The sequence below is a fragment of the Zootermopsis nevadensis genome, unplaced genomic scaffold (assembly GCF_977971745.1).
Source record: "Zootermopsis nevadensis isolate Lab colony 2312 unplaced genomic scaffold, Znev_1.0 Znev_ptg000002l, whole genome shotgun sequence".
Taxonomy (NCBI): Eukaryota; Metazoa; Arthropoda; class Insecta; order Blattodea; family Termopsidae; genus Zootermopsis; species Zootermopsis nevadensis.
In genome coordinates this window covers 10,134,635-10,155,001 of record NW_028259134.1, presented here as the reverse complement: position 1 = coordinate 10,155,001, position 20,367 = coordinate 10,134,635, and the positions used below count along the sequence as shown (strand labels likewise).

At 39.2% G+C, this 20,367-nt stretch overlaps 1 protein-coding gene and 1 long non-coding RNA gene across 4 annotated transcripts in view; both read left to right on the top strand.

Moving 5' to 3' along the window:
* The window catches only part of al (aristaless related homeobox), a 149,348-nt gene extending 144,928 nt beyond the window's left edge, over positions 1-4,420 (top strand). For all 3 annotated transcript variants that reach the window (XM_022072039.2, XM_022072040.2, XM_022072041.2), the window contains exon 4: positions 3,571-4,420. In XM_022072039.2, the coding sequence (XP_021927731.1) occupies positions 3,571-4,245 (675 nt within the window). In that variant the 3' untranslated portion in view covers positions 4,246-4,420. The remainder of the gene's footprint in view (positions 1-3,570) is intronic.
* Positions 4,421-8,738: 4,318 nt separating this feature from the next.
* Positions 8,739-20,367, top strand: part of LOC110833693 (uncharacterized) — a 37,564-nt gene continuing 25,935 nt past the window's right edge. Inside the window, exon 1 of the long non-coding RNA XR_002544282.2 lies at positions 8,739-8,956. This is a non-coding gene — a long non-coding RNA (uncharacterized LOC110833693). The remainder of the gene's footprint in view (positions 8,957-20,367) is intronic.

Here is a 20,367-nt window from a genome sequence, read left to right as displayed (position 1 = left end):
CCGAGAAGACAGCTGTTTAACTTATAAGTGAATGTAAATGTAATAATGAAGCAGTTTGTTAATGCCATAATATGCAGCTTACGTCATCTTAGATAGCAGTTAGGATAGTGAGTGTCACTCAACTTACAATTATAAATCTTTTAACTAGTATTTCATTTACATGTTATTTGTTAGAATCACGAATCGGCTAAGCTGCTTACGTAAATGTTGTTCCCTACTTCATGAACTTTCCTCCGTAGATAAATTAGCGTCTCATGTCGTTCCTGGCATCGGAGGAACAGGAAGTCTTAAATTCTTGAGGCCACGTACAAATAAACGGGAAGAAAACTTCCACGTAATTATTAGTCCAGAAACTATCGAAAATTCAATGGTAAGAACCAATCCTGACTTCATCATTTTAAAGTGTATAGGAGTGCGTACCTACGTATCTGACTACGTGACTCCACGAAGCAGAGTCCTTCATGAGATGCTAGTAGTACACTCAGCTGGACAAGAAATCCCTCCGCCTTGTATGAAACCGGACGGTTCATTACCACGTTCAATAAAACCCACCGCCAGTCCTTATATCGAGCCAGTTCGCGTGCTCACTTCTTAAGGCCCAATTTAATATTATCCTCCACCTGCTCTACAATACCAGCAAAATCAGCTCTTCTTTATTATACACTTATTTTCTGCTGTCGGTTTGTATACCCCTTGAGGGAAACCCGCGGAATTATCCCAGACGCTTACCCATGAGTTTTAAACCACCGCCAACTTTGAAGCTTCTTAGGAGGAAAAAAAATATTAGGGGGCTAAGTTAATTTACTTTAATTAAATAAATTACATGGTTTGCATCGTAGAGGTACGATCCCCTTGTACTATTATCGGATTGCTGTGGTCTGGCCAGATCCATCAAATGACATTGCATTGTGACACCCACTGGCACGTTGGCCAGCCTTAACCTCACTCATATCGTGTCCCAACAAATGGATTCGTGTAATTGACGTTTTACTCTCCGCAAGCCATTCGTATTTTATGCCTTTTTTTTCCCTTTCTTCCCTCTCTGCTTGTGTTTCTGTCTCTCATCACATATAATCATTATGGGCGTCGCCTGCAGAATGAGAACGAAGTCACGATTACTGGTACAACTCCACAACAAAGCTTATCTCAGAATTGCAGAGTTTCCATTGCATTACCCACAACTTTATCAATGGTAATTTGCTGTGGGTTCGTTGGTATATACACACACACACACACACACACACACACCTCGCCAACATTTCTGGCAAGGTAATGCATAAAGTTACTTTTGTAGGAATAAGCCTATAGTTTGTCGGGCATTATATTTGCATAAACAAAATGTCCGCTGTATTTTGTTGATTAGTTTGGGTGGCGGGCAGTGCCTGATGCCATCGGATTGAAGGGCTGCGCCAAAGCTGCTGTTGACATCCACCTTGAACCACCTGCCACAACTTCCAGACTTATATCATTTTACAAACTGTGTTTCGATAACTATTCACGTATGGGTTTAATACACAGTGCCATATAGGTAGTATTAGTTCCTGGACCTAAATGTTTTGGTCATAATCTTAAAAAAAACTTGCGAAACTACATTTTTTGTGTATTATCCGACTGTTTTGTACATCTATTTACTTGAGTACGTGGCTAATTACATTTATGACTAACTACATTAAAATTTACACTAGTTGAAGTGAGCCGAAGTAATATTCTGATTATATAATCATGTAGCCAGTAAGTATCGCTCGGGTTTTGTTCGCGTCTTCTTGCGATTGCACTAACTTGTAACTTACCAAGTCATTCTGCTGGACTTTCGACACTGAAACTTATTGTTCGCGAGGAAAATATGTTTTGAATAAATAAATGGAAGGCCTATTAATAATGTGGTAATAAGTGTTATGAATTAATAAATATGTAGTCGGTCGTACGATATTCTTGCCATTGCAATGAGGTATAAGGTCGAGTGGAATCAATGTCGCAACATCACAATCGTATAGCTCTGTCTCTTTCTGACAACAAACCATTATTGATCATCTGTCAACTGTGACAGTACAAGGTTCTTCACCGAAAATATTAAAGCGTGCAATTAGACACGATCCTGAACCACTTCTAGTCATCTCCCACTTCTCGGTCTATTACATTAAACTCAATTTTTGACTAAAAATTGATAGGCAGTGTCGGACACTGCCGCATTTATTTTCGTGAAAACGTACGTAATTGGTACACATTCATACTTGACCCAGGCTCGTCAGGTGCCGCCTGAGTTGTCCGAGCGCGCTTACGTTGCCTATATTCGCGGCAGTACTGCGCGTTGGTTTTGGATCCGGGCTCGGCGTTTTCGGTGTCATTCTCTTTGGAATTTTGTACTCTACGCATTCGTGCTCGATTTTTGTAATTCTGGTTTTACTTTGCCCTCACATACCGCGACAATTTAAGAAAATCGGGAAATTTTCAAACTTTTTCAAATTCACAGCCTCGTATCTTTCTGAGTTTTTGAGATACACACTTGGAGGTCAGGATGAGTTGTAACATATACACTCCTCTTCAAAACAACACTTGGTTCACTCGGATCGGATAATTAGTCTCTGAGATATGATCCCGTTTATGGACACGTGTCGAATCCGGAAAGTCGAAAATCGTGGGTTCACTATTGCGCGTGCGCAGTTAGCGACGTTCGGCCGCCACGAATGTCGGAGTGATACTGGCACAAACGTTCGTCCTTCCTCTTTAAAATGAGACTAAGATGGCGGCGCTATGTCTATTTTTAGCAGAGTTATTGAAGTTTGAAATTACTTCGACAGAAACTGTCGCTCATTTGGGCGCGATTGCCTCCCCACACCCGGAATCGATTTTAAAGACGTTTTTACGTCAAAAGAACGAGGAATCTTGAATAATATAACTGGATGTACACATACATAGGTATCCTACCAAACTAATCTCATAAACATTTTGCGAATTCTTGAAGTGACTGACTTCTTTGATCCTTTCCTTCTTCTGCAAATCGTATTTCAAAGTTTGTTTTGTGCACTGCAGCAAAAAGCGAATAATTCCTGTGTGGTACAAAGGGAAAGTTGGATCTCATGGAAATAGTGTGGACTGGATTCATCTGGCATAGGATTGGGACCGGTGGCTGGTTGTTGTTATGAACAATGTAGTAAATCTTCCGTAAATTGCGTGTAATTTACTGATTAGCTGGGACACTATCTACTCAAGAAAATCCTGCTCTATGGTGTTAGTTACAGAGTAAAGTGTTACCTAGCTGAGTTTCTTTATAAAGAAAGATCTTAAATCTAAATTCTTATTTATAGTCTTGGCGTACAAGGCTACCAATCTGATAACTTAGTTTAATTTTAAATCTGTTAGTTAGACGTGTACATCTTTGAGTCCAGAAATCCAATTTAAAAATGCTAATACGGTTACATTTTAACCCGTGTTTATAGTTATTAGTAATGCTAATTAGAACTCCGTGATTCTAATAAATTTATTACTTGCGCCTGCCAGGCCGAATTTTGATAAAGCGAGCGTGACCTGTTCGCACCGACTGTTTCTTGACATGAACTTGTTGTGTTCCAGGTGTGGTTCCAGAACAGGAGAGCGAAATGGCGGAAACAGGAAAAAGTCGGTCCCCAGGGACACCCATATAACCCGTACATGAGTTCAGGGGCGGCTGCGCCACCGTCTGCAGTTGTGGCACCATCTCTGCCGAATCCGTTCTCACACCTCGGGTTCAGCCTCCGGAAGCCGTTTGATGGAGCAGGTTCCGCAGGGCTGGCTGCTGCTTTTCGTGTGGGCAGCGCGTACCCTCCGCTACCTCCGGGCCACGTGTTACCGGGTACTTACCTCAGCCATCACCCGGCACCGCATCATTTCCCGGGCCACCAGCATCGCGGGGCGCCGCCCCCACTCCTTCCTCCCAGTCTCAGTCACCTCACATACAACTCTGCGGCGGCGGCGGCCAGCTCGTTCCAGACCCTCCTCGCCAACATCTCGGCGGCACAGCGTCCCAAGCTGCCGGGTTCGAGCCCCGTCGGCGACGAATACCAGCACGCCGCTGCCCTGCTGGCCGCGGCGACTGCCTCAGCTATTGCGCCACCGGGCAGCTCGGTGCCCCCTTCGGAAGGCCCGGTGCCGGGGCAGGCGCCAGACCTCGACAGGAGGAGTTCCAGCATCGCGGCTCTGCGCCTCAAGGCGAGAGAACACGAACTGCGGTTGGAGCTACTGCGCAAGAACGGCGACCTGATCAGCTGAAGACAGCGCGCTGCCGTAGTCAAGTACTGTTTAGTGCCTTCACAGCAGAACGTTGTGTCATGTACATATCTGAACATGTCATTTTTATTAGCGCAATATAACAGCAATAATGTTACAAGGAGTGATTGAAATGTTAAGAAAATCGGTATTAATAATTATTATATTGTCTAAAATATTCTGTGAATATTTTGTGAATGTCTGCCTCAAACCGTTTCAAACCATGCTCATACAAGTCGCTATTGATCTTCTGGGATCTTCGGGTCTGAAGATGGAAGCAACATGTTCCTCCGAAACGTTAATCTCTATCTATATGTCTACACGGTGTTAAAACCAGAAGACCAACATCGGCTTCTACACTCACATCTTGCACGCTCCTACTTTCCAACTAACTCCACGGAGCAGAGGGTGATAGTAGCTTTGCTTATAAAAATACTCTCCTTTTATGCATCCTAAATCTTTATCACAATGTCCATACGAGCCCACCACTTAACTCTATCTTCAGCCAGTTGAATCCATCAACATCATTAACCATTTAAGATAGATTTTCATTGTAGATCTCCTAAGTGGAATTTTTCCTTCAGTGTTCCCGATTAAAATTTTGAGTGCACATTGCCGCCATGCCTCTTTATAGACGAAGCGTCCCCACATTTCATCCTCCTTAATTTGTTTGTAATAATATCTGTCAAGTACAAATTATGAATATTCTGGTTGTGTAATTTTACCCATTCTCTCCCTTTGCTCCAAATGTCTATCTCGCAACTTTAAATATATTCTGTGACACTTAAACTCCCGAATGGTGAGAGAAAAAGCTTCTAACCCATTGAAGCCAGGAGGCGAAGTTTTATTTTAATCTTTAGTTTCTTACAAGGAGAGTTTTTTACCCTTGTTGTCAAAACATCGCTTGGCTTCCGAATATCCCTCCACAAGAAATTAATTAATCTAAGTCTGTCTGATTGGTTATGAACTACACTGATGTCACAAAATACGTCATCCTTACTGGTTAACTCTGAGGATTTGTCGCTGAATCTCACAAGATCTTTGTGCAAGAATCTCACAGCAGGGTCGCGCAGTTTCGATCTTGGCTACTTCCTGCTACTGTCGGCGCAAGCACAAACTTTTTTATGCGAGAATTAAGGATATCCTTGCGACGTATGCAACCTGGGAAGTCTTGTGCTCCACTACTAGCAGACCGTAAACGTCGTGCTTTTTTCTAATTTGATACAAACTTTACTGGCAATACTTTATAACACTGGAAGTTATTTTATAGTATGACAAAATAAATAAATTAATAACGATACTATGAACAGCGAAGCAGCGGAAAGTAACAAGTATCTTTGTTCAAAAGACGAATATTCTCCACTCAGGAAAATTTTACGCATGCGCAGATCACTTGCCTACCATGCCGCCTACGTCACAAGTATTTGCCAAACTTTCGAGTACAGTGGAGTCTTCTACGCGGGGTTTAAACCCGAACGTTCCCATTCTATCTTACTAAGGCAACTGAAGTTTATAAGGTTGTTATTTAGGCTCTAGAAATAGCACAAAGAACATTCTCAGCCTTGATGATTGGTATTAGCTTTCAGACTGTAGTCAAACATTGATTCACATTCAGTTATTTGGTTTGCGGTAGACAAGCAAGCCGGTATCTGAACGGTTGAAAGAGGCACTTGAACAAATAGAACACCGGTCACATGAAACACAATCAAGACACTGGATTATAAGAGAGGTAAGTACATTGTGGTTTAATGTGTGGACACAGCTATTATGTTGCAAATATATTTGGCTGTATGGAATAAAATGGTGAACACTTTGAACTCCAAAGCCTGATTAGCCACTATACATTACACGCTAATACTGGATGATTGCCACATTTAATTTATTTACTCATCTGTCTGTTTTCGATAATATGCACACGTACAACAGTTAACTTCGTAGCCTCGTAGGCTTACCATTTTCTCATTTCACGAGTTGGGAAAAATACAACTTCACAACCTCAATATTAAGTACTGTCCATAGATCACGAGAAAAATCCTGCTGAGGGAAATCGTTTCTGGTGCGGTGCGTGGGAAATGTTACTTATCAGCTGGACTAGAGGGCTGCTATTGGTGGGAAGTGAGATACGTCAGAGTTTTACGCTACTACACACAGACTCAAAACATCAAGCAGTTAAGAGTAGCGTGTAGTGAGTGCACCTCTAATGTGTTCTGCGGGTGTTGCGATAATATTCTAGATTAAATCACTGTGCCACTGTGAGGTAAACTTAAAGCTGTACCCATTTGAACACATGAAAGCCTGTCGTCTGTTGTTCGTTCAGTGGTTGTGGAACGAATGCTTTTAGGATGGTTCGTCACTCACCGCGAAATCTTGCGCATGCGTGTATATCGAATTGCCAGCAGGGATTTTCTCCTGATCTGTGGACTGTAGGTTTATTTTAGTTCTGATATAGGTAAAATTAAAATTATTAACAGTTACACAGTTTTCGAGTGCAGTACCTAATAAAGATGAATTGCCGAAGGATTGTATGCATTTTCACAGAGTTGACTGTAAATGTCCTTTTCTCATCTGGTCTCTTATTAAAGAAATTAAACGACAATATGAAAGGAAGATTCGTGTAATGCCTTAGTAGGAAATTGGAAAGGATTATAACATTTTAGTCTGATAACTATAAGGGGAAGTCTAGTTTGTAGACCTTGTCGTAACTGGTAAAATCATATTAGAAAAACTTTGACAGGCCAAATGCAATACAACATAGTAAAATTAGATGTATCCTGTCGCGTTAATCATTGTCTAGTATAGACTACACTTAACGTAAGGCAGGGGTATTCAACCCGTGGTCTGCCGATGCACTTTGCGTGGCCCTCGTAAATTTCTGATATATTGTGCAAATAGTGTATAATGAATAAATAATTGTCACTGAAATGTAAATATTCTACTTTATCTTCAGTGCATAAATTATAAAAATAAAAAATAAAACTGAAAGAATAGTTTCAAGAAAATGCCCTCATTTATATAACCCGGCAGTCTGAACGTCAACAAAAATGATTAATGTGTTCCCAGGTCTTAGAAGTCCTGACGTAGTATATAAAGGGCATTTAAATGGTAAATGGTATTTAAATTAGCTTGACAGACAGCGCCGGAATACAGTTAATTAAACTGCGTGGCAGAAGATTAAAGTGAACTCTAAGAAACGATGTCAAAATGTGAGCTGAATTTAACTGCATCGCGATAGTACGTCATGAATGGATATGTGGGAACACGGTGATGAAGCTCTCGATTCCGTAAAAACAAGGAACTTCTTAAAAACGAAAAATAAAAATTATTCTGTCTTCCTTTCGTGGTTCAGTGGTACTCCATACACTGGCACACTGCAGAACTGATCAGATAAAACGCATCATTAGCCAATTTGAGCCAGTCAGGCGCTTACATCAACTAGCAGGCTTACCTGGAGTTGTCTAACTATGAATTTTATGTTATTGGTTCTGCCGTGTTCCACTGAATCATCAAAAGATGTAGAAGGCTTTTTATTTTTAACTTCACTATTACTACGTCTAATATGAAAGTTTCGCCACTGCTTATTCATTATTTTTAAATTCGTATTGACGTGGATCATTTATATTGTTCTACTACTGAGCCACTTCTATTCTCAAACTTGTGTTGAATTTCAAACAAGCCTATAAAAGAGTAACCGAGTGTCAGCCTGATTAAAATAACTCATGTTCGTAAAAAAGACTGTGATCTGTTGCCAGTGAACATGATTTATCTACGAATTTTTTAGAAGTGTCTCGCTCTCTGTGAACTGCAGTAGCCTACGATGTTTATAGCCTGTGAAACCACACATTCTATCCACGCGCGCACACACAATGATTGAAATTCCACCACTTAAAACTGTAAAATAAAATAGAAATCCTGACGTCTTGCACTTGTTAAATTCACTTGTCTGAATGATGATAAACTTTTCATCTTTTGAAATTGAAACAAATGATATATTATTGTTATTAAAATACTATTAATTAATTATCAACTATTCATTTCAATTGAATAAGCAACATTGTTCCCTGCTGTCCATTATGCGATTATTTGTCTTAATATTTTATAGCCATCATTCAACGGTTCTGCGAGATGTTATATCACACACGTCCTGTCTATTTGTGGCTTTAAAATTCCTACTTATTTAACCAGCATAAATTTTCAGAAACTGTAACACTTCAATTTGTAAATAACATGTATATTTATTGCATTTTTATGAATAAATACGTGTCAATCTGTTATGAGCTCTAAATTATATTTGATATTCTTGAATAGTTTAGTCACTTTTCAAATTTTACTCTTAAAGTACTAAGTGAAATTTTACATTGCTCTCTTTTCTTAGTCTTTTTCCAGAATAAGTCGTGGAACCACATTAGGTTTCATGGCTCTAAGACTCGTTATTTCGGAAAATGATTTTAAAAACTCAAACGTTGGCAACCGTGTACCACGACACCAATAGCTGTGTAACCAGTAGTACAACCCCAGCATCACTTGAAGGTTATCCCCAACAGCTGAACAACAACAAGACGTCGCCATTCTTATTTTATGCTTGACAGTTTTAAGTAGTGAAAGTCATAAAAATCAGCGTGTGTAAATAGAATGTGCAGCTCAGTAACCACTCCAGGCTGTATGTGGTCAACGGGGGTGCATCAGTAGCTGAGAAAACACAGTCAGCATATTGAAGGTAGGTCATGGTGACACGTTCTATTTCGAATGGGGTTAGGAGTCGTTTTAATTTGTAACCTGTACAGCATAATGCTTTCATCTTATGTGAATTTTCTGTCTTGTATACTCAGAATTTAAAATAAAATGAAAAGTTTATATGGACATTTTAGTGACGGAGTAGTAGGGAAATATAATAACCGACACAAATAAATTGTAAATAACAGAATATTGAATAAGGATGTCTGCCACAGAGGAAGAACCATCATTCCACAAAAGGTAATTTGCAAGTTATTGGACAAATAAGAATGTGAAGGTATTATAGATAACAAATTTTATGCATTATGACAAGCTAACAGCTGTAATTGGTATTAAATCTCATGTTAGGTCATTAACTGATCATAGTACAATAAAACTGAAATTGACTTGCTACATAATCTGAAAACATTTGGTGTAGTACTGATAGAGTGATACTACACAGGCCTCATACGTACTTTGTTCAGTGAAGTTACATATGACGTCATACACGAGTCATGGACGGTTTTGGAACAAAGCACAAAATAGACAATTCTTCTGTGCATTGCTTCCACAATGAAACTATTTATAGCTAACTGTGAAGAGAATACGGTGAAGAAACTGAAAAAGATCCCTTGACAAAATGTATGTTACATTACTGGAAATGTGTAAATAAAAATTAGAAAATTCCCGTGAAGGCTTGTAGGCCTATTTTATCTGCTTTCACTGTTTGGACAGTGCCAGTTTCGGGGCTCTTTAAGGTGCACTTTTCTTGTGCCTCTTATTAGCGTCTGTCTCTTAGGTCCAAGTATATTCCTAATCGTCTTGTTTCTAAACGTCCTCAATTGACCTCTTGCCTTAGGGCGAAAAGCCGAGTTACTTCCTTCCTCTCTCTCTTTCTCTCTCTAAAAGAATGAGTACTCAGAATCGCTATCTTGAGTCTGACGAATCGTCACCGCACAATATTTATTTTACTCTTGTCCTTTCATCACGCATAGGTCTTCTAAGTGGTCCCTTCCTTTCATGTTTATTATCAAAAGTTAATATAGACCTCCTAATTTTTCTTCTAGCCCACGCGTGCTACATATCCCATTTGAGTCATCTTCCTTAATTTCGTAATATTTATTAAAGAGAATAAATAGTACTATTACACTGCAATTAAAAGACGATGATTAAAATACTTGTGTGGCGATATGTGACAATTATATTAATGTAAATATTTTCCTATTGGATTGTTCACATGCGCGGTGAAATTATGGAGGACGTTTGCCGTCGTTCGGAAGTTGCACGACAGAACGGCTGTCATATTGAGCGTGTAATTCATAAAAGACAAATCTCCATAATTTATTCTTTGTGTATGTACCATTATAAGAAATCTAAAGCTTTTATTTAAACTTACAGTCGTTCATCCCATCGTCCTCCACTCTATACACACCGAGCGTCGAAGCTGAGTGGTACGCACTTCTGCCTCGTATTAGGGAGATCTCCGAATCTCGGCCCGGAGACCGGTTATCCTGACTGAGGGTTTTCCAAAGTCCCTGTGGACAAATACCAAGATAGTATCTTAAATTAGGCCATGACCACTTCTTTTCACATTTGTCTCTTTCCATTTCACTACTTACTGCCACTCTCACCCGATGCTATTTGACCTAGAATAATAAATAAATGTAGTTTACTGGTCCCATGTAGTTTTTTTCAAATTAAGTATTTTATTGTAGTTAAATATGAGCCGGGATAGCTCAGTCAGTATAGTGACTAGCTACGGGCTGGACGACCGGGGTTCGATCCCCGACGGGGGCAGAGGATTTTTCCTCTAGCCTCTTCGTCCAGACCGGCTCTGGGGCCCACCCAGCCTCCTCTACAATGGGTACCGGGGTCCTTTCCCGGGGGTAAAGCCGGCCGGGGCGTGATGCTGACCACTCACCCCCATCTAGTGCCGAGGTCAAGGAAGAGAGGAGCTATACCTCCTCTCACCCCAAACGCCTACATGGCGTATAGTGGGACAAACTTTACTTTACTTTACATTGTAGTTAAATAAATTAAGTCTGACTTAACTAAACGATCTAGCTATTTTAACTAACTCCATGGAGTGAGTCCTTCTTTAGACGCTAACAGTAAGCTTAGCTAGGCAATGTCCCCGCCTTTTATGTAATCTGAACGCACATTATCGTGTTCACAAGAGCCCACCATAGGTCCCTATTCTATGTCAGATCCTCACTCTGTTTCCCGAAGATTCATATTAATATTATCTTTCCATTTACGTCTAGGTCTTCCGAGCGGTATCTCCCCCTGAGGTTTTCCATCTAATATTTATCATATTTCTATGCGTGCTACATTCCCACACATCGCATCCTCCTTGATTTGACGACCCAAATAATATTTGGACAATAATACAAATTATCATTATTACGTAACCTTTTCCAGCCTTTTGTCACTTCATCTGTCTTAGGTTCAAATATTCTTTTCAGTACACTGTTCCTAGATACACTTAAGTCTGTCTTTTCTACCTTAACATAACACACCAACTTTTATTCCATACCGAAGAAAAGGCAAAATTATAGTTAAAGGTATTTTAGTTTTCGCAATTTTCACATATGAAGACAAAATATGCTCAGCTGCATGGTAGCAAGCACTTCTCGAACTTAATTCGCTCTAAATTTCTTCGAGGATTAAAATTTGATTTGTTACAGTCGTTTCCAAATATTTAAACTTTTCCATATTTTTTATGTCCGGCCGATGTCGATGGATTTTTAAGGTTGATAAAAATCCGTAGCACGACTTCCTTCGGAGGGGAAGTAAAGCGGGCTGTCCGAAGTCGTAGATTTACGGCATGTAAAAGAACCTTACGAGCATGAATTAGATGGTTTGTAGGCAAAATTGAACGGCCATTTCTCACGATGTCTTTGGTACAGGCCTTGCGATGGTCCTGATCACTCGTCGAAGTCCCTACGAAATGTCTACTTCCGAATGGAGGCTCCTATGCTCCACGTTGGAGATAAAAGGGTATGTGATATTTTTAACGTGAAATTTGATTTGGGTTGAACCAACTCAGTAAAGGCTTCACTGACATGCTGCTATTATGATGGTAATGACCACTCGGGTCCTGTAACAGCAAGGAATTCGGAGTTTAACGTTTAACAATTTCCCTCTGAAGAAAGACTTCAGTGGAGTTAGAGCGAAGCATCTAAACGAAATTCGCTGTGGAGTTCAAACTCTAATCAATCTGATTACAGATAGGAAGCTAGGATATGGTTGTGTCTGTTGTTAACACGAGATTAATTTGCATACGAGCTCCGGGACGCGGGTAGGGACAATTAGGTTCAAAACCTTTGGATGAAGTAATAAGATAAGAATAAGTAGGGCTAATAGCGGTCAGTATTGATCATGCCCGCATAAACAGCAGGTCGCTAGCCCTAAGACAGCGCCAATTAACGCGCCCTGTGAGAGCGACTCAGACTGGCTCCTAAACGCTGTGACCGTCTAGGGCAATAAAGCGAGTAAGATGTGTGCAAGTAGAGATACGAGGAACCTGACATCGCAATATATCCTGTGTCTGATTGCCATTAGTCTAAAGCAGCGGTTCTCAAACTTGTAAGATTCGATGCCACATTCGTCTTTCTTATCATCTCGTGGACGACCTGTGTATAAATGATGGCAATTTATTGAAACTTTATGGCAATTTAATGAAAATGCTACTAAATCAGATTACTATCGCAAACGGGTTTACTTATTGTAATGTTTTCTGCATTATTACACCGTATAATATGTTAGAAGCAAGCACCCCTGAAATGTCGGTAAACTTTTACCAGGCTACACAAGTGGTTAAAAGTCCTTCTTTGTATTCGGGAGTTCCTGGGTTCAAATCTCGACTCAGAGACCGGCTATCCTAACTACGGAGATTGTGGTTTTCCTCAGTCCTTCCAGGCAAATGCCGGGATAGTACCTTGCATTAGGCCACGACCGCTTCCTTCCACATCCGTTAAATTCATTATTCACTGTCATTCTCTCGTAGACGCTATGTAGTCTCAGCTACTGAAAAACGTCGTTAAATAAGTTATAAATATATAAAATACTGGAATTTATTTACATTTTACTTTTATTAGAATTAGATTACAAGCAAGCCTGTAATCTGTCTACGTAATAGGCAAGTGTTAATAAGTGATCATTTAGCCATGGCTTACTACACGCATATATTTCTATATGATGCAACACAGCTATTATAATTTTGATATAAGAGCTTATTTGAGATTTTACCATTGCAGTGTACGAAATCCTATTACATTCTTTAATTAAACAAAGGGAAGTATTAATTTTATTTGTATGTACATTACTTAATCATATAATTGTATGCTACTTTGTGGAAATAATACTCATCCATGTACGTTCACTTCCATATAGTGCAGCAAAACTGATGTTTACCTTTAAACGCCTTCCGATGGTAAAATTGCACGGATTCTAGGTTAATGAAATACGTTGTGTCAATGCGCGGTGAATGAAAGTGGCTCAAAATCGTGTACAACGGTAAAATTTGATATCGGCGGTCTTGATCCTTCAGTTTACAGTATCAGAATTAGTTATTTCATTTGTTGGTCAGTTACCTAAAGTAATGAATTACTTCCCTGAAATTTAGAAGGAATAAATTCGCCGATGCAAAAGAATTGTAGAATAAATGCAAAACGCCCCCCTAATCTGTTTGGCCATTCAGCACTGCTTATGGATGACACCGAGGGACTGTCACGCCAGAAGATGTCGTACAGTCCCCGGAGCGGCGCTAACTTCACGGAATGTCACGTACTTTGCATTGTGTTTGCGACAATGCCACAGAATATTTGTTACGGCCCATCACAGAGTTCAAGTGTGAAAGGTAGATACACATTCTTTATCCTCTCATACACCTTTAATCATTCCACTCCTATTCCACTCTCTTCCTCATATCTGGCCAACACCCTGGTTAATGGTTTCACTTGTCAAAACTTTCCTTTTATTGTCGCCTCTCAAAGTGAATGCAGTAATAACATCATGAGAGCATACCATATCATTTATACAGTACTCACACTCTGTTATTATCGTTTCAATGAATACGTACGATTCAAGTAATTTTGAATTATTGTTATTAAATTCTGGTCGGAAATGTTCCCTTTTGAAAAGATTGACCCAGAGAAATTAATTACATTCTATTTGTGGGATTGACGCTCTGGAATAAGCGATTCAATAATTATAGGACGAACCGGGAACAATGGATGAAGTTTCATGCAAAAAGAATTTCATATAACGTCACGAGTGTTCATTGATTCTTCAGTCATACACATTCAAGGTTAAGACGGAATAAATTAAATACCTCTGAACTTACATTTCAGTAATAAATAAACAATCTGGGTACAGTTTTTGGTAATCGGCTTTATTTTTTCTTCATTTAGAAATTACCCACCTCGGCATGTCTCAACTCAGAATTTATCAGACTGATTCTTTTTTGACACAAGTCAGAAATTGTTAGGTTCTTAAAATGTACACCCGAGGGACAAGAAGAAATGACGGGTGGAAGTTGTGCAATGACCAGGATTCAAACCCGCAACCTTAACGTTTACGCGATCAGAGATCTTGAGCGTATTGTACATCTCAATCATTGAAATCTAATTTCCTGTTTAATCAAGTTTGTTTTATGAATCGGCAATTCATTCGAGACTTTAAATTTATTCAAAATTCATTTAGTTATAATATCGATATACGTCTAATAAACTGGATTTGAGAAATATTGTAATGCAAAAGATATGCTATAGTTCCTATAAGAAATACATTATGTAATTATTAAGTCTATATTGAATAACACATTTATTAAGCGGCACAGACTTGAGAATTATATTTTATTTAAATGAGAATAAATATGCCCAAATTTGAAGTATGGTTTATTATAATGCAAATGGGTGATTAACAGAAGGAAAATTTACAATTAACAATTTATGATATTGAATATTACGTATTTAAATATTTTATTCAGTACTATTTCTCAGATACGCTCAGTAAATGTAAAATTTAAGGTTAATGTTGACTTCTGACCTGATGATGGAAGCAGTATGATCCTCCGAATGTTTGTATCTACCTATACGTCCGTACCGCGTTACAACCCAGAAGACCAAAATCAAATCTCAATAAATAATCTTTCTCAAGGTGAGAAGCCTAGTTTCACAGAATGCGCAAAATAAAATTATAGTTTTGTATAAGCTTATTTTATTTGTAAAAATTTGTGTAGGAGAAGGGAGGGTAAAGACGTATATTTTTTTAGCCTTCAGTATAACAGGAGTTCAATGTCAATTCGGTATTATAAAAGCCGACTAAATTTTAAGTCTGTCTTTATCACTATCTAATGCTTGATCAGTATTAGGATCCGCGTATTTAATCAACTTCATTTGAATAATATTGACTAATAACACTTTCAAACATACTTGTCAGTTTCTAGTCATCGATATTCAATAAGAAACGTCGTGACATGCTGAAGGTAGCAGGGCAGGGGAATGTTCTAAATGCTCGATACGTAGGCCTATAACATGAAACGTCAAGAAGAGAGATGGAAGGTCAGTTTGAGAGGTCAAGGGCGGCGACTTGTTACCAGGCAACCCCCATCTCGGTCTGTTAACAATACAAGTACTAATTAGCTCCATAATTGAGCGAAAGATTACTCTCAACAGTGTAGGAGCGCTTTCTTAAGCCTACTCATCAAGGCGGCCTGACAACAGCTTCTGGATATTATTATAATATACGTATGGGTGCATATAATACGTGGTTTGATTTCCTCGTTAGAAGAGAAGCGGCAAGAGAAAAAATATATCATGCATTTTGGTTGATTAGTTGAGGGTCTGTGTCTATCCCAAAGTCATCCAGCGTCATTAATCTGTAAAGAACACGTTACACTAGCCAAATGGTACACTTGGATGCCAGTACAAAAATTCTTTCGGAAAAAGAAATTCATTATAACTGACAGAATAACAGAAGTCAGTTGTCTGTTGAGGACATGGGATTTCAGGTTCACATGGCGGGTATTACGAATATGGCTGCCTTGCGTGCAGCGCCGTAAGCCGCTGGTAGACGTTTACCGACCTTTCAGAGGTAATTTCAGGTATCTTCTGTTGAGAACGTTTGCTTGCTTTAAACTTTATGTGCATTTTCCAGTATGCTATCAATTTCAACTGCCTAAATCAATGGCACAGAGTCTTCTGAAATCGTTAGTAATTACGGTACTGTGACGCCTAAGAAAATATTGGGTTTCATCGAACTCGAAGATTCTTCGCCATGTTCTGAAAAACCCGCCACTCCATTCTATCCTGTGTCAGGTGAATGTAAGCCATACCTTCGATACCTATTTGTAAGTAATTTTCTTTAATTTTTCTATTTCATTACCTTCGTGTTTACTATCTGGTTTTCCGCTCAAGTCTTTTACTGGTAGCCTATTTGCCCTTGATGTTTTCACACCAATTTTATGTTTTGATTTTCTTCATGCATGCTACATGTACCTCCTCATTTTATCTATCTTCATTTAGTCGCCTTCAAATTATCACGTAAATATAAAAATTACGAGGTTCGTCCACAAAGTAAGTTTCCCTGGGGCCGTTTACAGAAACAAAACACAATTTCATAGAAATATTTATTGCAACAGATACAGCAAGTGTACAGCTATTTTTAAACATATTCGCCACCGGAATTGAGACATTTGTCATACCGTGGGACCAACTTTTGAATACCTGTGTCGTAGAAGTCTGCCGCCTGGGATTGGAACCACTGTGTGACAACCATCTCCGCCTCTCTGTCATTCTCAAAACGCTGACGCTGACCGGACAGGAATTTCTTGAGGTGTAGGAAAAGATGGAAATCACTGGGAGCGAGGTCCGGGCTGTAGGGTGAATGATTAAACACCTCCCAGCTGAACTCCTGCAGGAGACTTGCTGTCCGTCGAGCCGTGTGCGGCCTAGCGTTATCACTGATCGCACTTCACAGTCGGCGGGAGCTGGAATAAGAAGCTCCATCTTCAACAGCTGCAACGATGCTACTGTGAGAACGCGGGAAGTGCCGTTAGTGCATGCGCCATGCTACGTCATTGCTCTATCACGTACGCACAGTCGCTTCGCGCAATATAAGGTTTGCTAGCTGTGGGACGAGTGGGGAAACTTACTTTGTGGACGCGCCTCGTATAAGCCTTGTTGTTATGTAATTTTCTTCAGTTATTAATTATTTAATACGCCTTAGCTCTTAACATCATCTTCAGGACTTTGTTGCCTTTTATTTATTTATGGTTTATTCAACGACACGGTTTAGCTCAGGCTATAAGGCAATAAACGATTAATGAACTGCTAAAGATAGGCTTTTGATGGAAGAGGTCGTAGCCTAATGTAAAGTATAAATCCAGAATTTGCCTGGAGGAACATGTAAAACCACGAAACACCTCAGTCAGGATAGCCGGTCTCTGGACCAAAACTAGAAACTAAGATCCCCTTAATACGAAGCAGGATTTACAAAAATTGTGTCTATACTGACTCAGACTGAGATATCATTAATTTATTAAATTTTATGTACTGTTCACAGTTTGTTTAGTGATGTGTTTAGTTATCCTCGCTCGTTTATTTCTGTAAGGCGTTCTGTTACAAGGAACAATAATGTTGACCCACAAGCGTGTAACAAATTATTGTTGATGCCAAAAAAATAAAACTTTAGGATTGGAGTTGCATTCTGTGCTGTAAATGTGGATCACGATTTTTATGTCTATTTTAATTTATGTAAACATCAACTACAGTGATTTAGAGAAAGAAATTTATTAAATTATGTGTACGTATTAATATGGATAAAAGAATCGTGGACTGGAGTAAGAAAATGTGTTTAAAAGACATAATTATATAGCCTCTGCAACCATAACAAAAGTATTCAGTGTTGATGCTACCCGATGCGAAGACCAAATAAGTCTGTCTTCTTCTACAGGTCTACTTAAGCCTCTGATCTCTTCTATTCTTCTTATAATTTATTTTACTTTTAAGTTTTTTCCTAGTTCATCTGTCTGAGATACGTAGGCAAATACTTATTGATTCCCAGCTTATTTAACGACTCTATTTCAAGAGCAAATGTTTCATAACGTCAAGTGAGCTGGAAACATGTGGAGTGGGTAAAGATATGGAAGGAGGCTATGTAGTCTACACAAAAGTTGGCCGACTGTCCAAGTGTTCTGTTAGAGAGAATCTGGAAACTGCTGCCAGCAACGGAGTTTTTGACTTGCATTTTCCTGATATCCGATTCGAATCTCGGCCGGAACCCCGACCATATTGACTAAGGTATTTAATGGATTTTCCCAGTCAGCTTACTTAAATGCCAGGATAGAATCATGAGCAGAGCCACGATTGCTTCCCGCTAGATCTTTTCCAGTTTACTATACGCGATCAGCCTCTCATAACATCCGATACCAAGTAACAGCTGCATTTGATAGAGGGTTGTTACCTATATTACTCGCTATTCATCTATCTTCAGTGAGGAGAATCAGTTATCCGGTCAATACTCGACCCGGGACCCTCCCAAATGTGAGTTCTAGGGCAATAACGCTTCTTCGATCACCTCGTTTTCTCGTGATCTAGAGCTGGCCTTCATTTTGCTTGCGGCCATGTTACAAGTTGTGTTTTATCAATGTCGAATGGGACTGAGAAAAGTAACAAATTTCAAGTCAGAAAGCTATTCCTCAAAATAAAGTTGTTATGCTGGTAGGATAATAAATGTCAGCTGTGAGTTTTAAGGTGGCTGTCTTCTGGGTTGTTGCACCGTGTAGTCTTGTATAAGCTAAACTTACCAGACTACACGGCTCATCGACCCATAAGAGAGCCATATTCAGTATGGTGTTTTAGAAGATTCTTCGACCACACTGGTCTATACCCTGATCCAGAATAATCTATAAAATCTTCTCGGGTAATCAGCCGCGTCAACTGATTACCGTAGTAAGTCGCGATTTCCGATATATCCAGTCACATCAGAACCCTGATGATGGAGACAGAGTTGGTTCCCGAAACGTCGGTTTACTGCGGTAACCAGTTGACGCGGCTGATTGCCCGAAAAGATATTATTGATTGTACTCGCCGCGAAAGTCTCAAACCCTATATCAGAATAATCTAATTCAGCTCTGCACATTCCAGTTCTTTACGTTCCATTCCATTATCATCAAAAGGTTTCCAACTAAATGTTTATACACATTTCTCTTCTAAAACCGAAAACATTAGTTTAGGGAGTTTTTCTGCCTCGTCAGGCGTTTTTATTTCTGCTGTTCTGTGTGAGCAACCTCCTTAATTTAATTTTGTATCAATGATTCGATTGATTGAAACCCGACATAAAGTTTATGACATTTGATGGATACAGGATGTCGTATTTTGAATTTATTTATCTAATACGTTGAAATTGATAACAGTGTGAAATTTTAAAATGTTTAGGCCTATGTTAAATTTGCACAGTTGTAAGACCACGATTGTAACCAATGTAAGTTAAGTTTCATAAAAATATTAAGGAACATAGTGACCACATTTCAATCCCGTAAAGACGATGGAAATTTGTATCTAGTCATGAAAACCTTTATTGAGACATAATATGAATAGCATACATCCTTCTACATTCTCACCCATACTGAGAACTTTTCTATGAATTAGGAGCAACAGAAGCCGATGATCTTATTGCGTACGCGTCACAGTACCACCGGTTAGTGTAAGTTATGTCTGGCAGCACTAGTTAACGTGAGGTGCTGTATTTTCGTCTAGGGTAACCTGGCCCTGAGGGGCCGTGCAGAAAAAGACTAATGTTGCGAAGAGTGAAGCCCCTCCCCCTCACGTCTCGCGTCAGCAACACCCACAACCTCTGTTAATTACGAAAGCAATTTTTTCTGTTGGCTCAACTTGAAAAATGTAATAATAATGATAATAATAATCATATATAATGAGTACTAAACTAATTAAAAGTATATGCAAGGTAGAATTCACTAATACTTGCGCGCTTGAACGTTTCGATCCCTTGACACCCAAAAGGTCGTTTTTTATTCTTGTCAACAACTGGATCAGATGGTGTTTATACGAATGACCTTGATAGGTCTCACCGACGAGACACTAAAAACATAAATGAAATTCATAGCTGTAGGTGGTTCAGGTTTCATAAATCACTAGCACATAAGAAAACAAAAGAATCTGAATCTGTCTTCAAGTTTCTTCAGAAGAACCAGCTTTAGTATCCAGAAACCAACACGCACGACAATGTCATATCGTACAAGATGCTACTCCTAAATGCTAATAAGCAAATCTCAAGTCAGACAAGTAAAAACTTACTTCCTGCTACGTTTTACTAATTATCTGTGTCAATATATTTTGTGCCTATTAGTTTCAATATCGTTAAACTAATTCCATCGATTAGTGTCCTTAG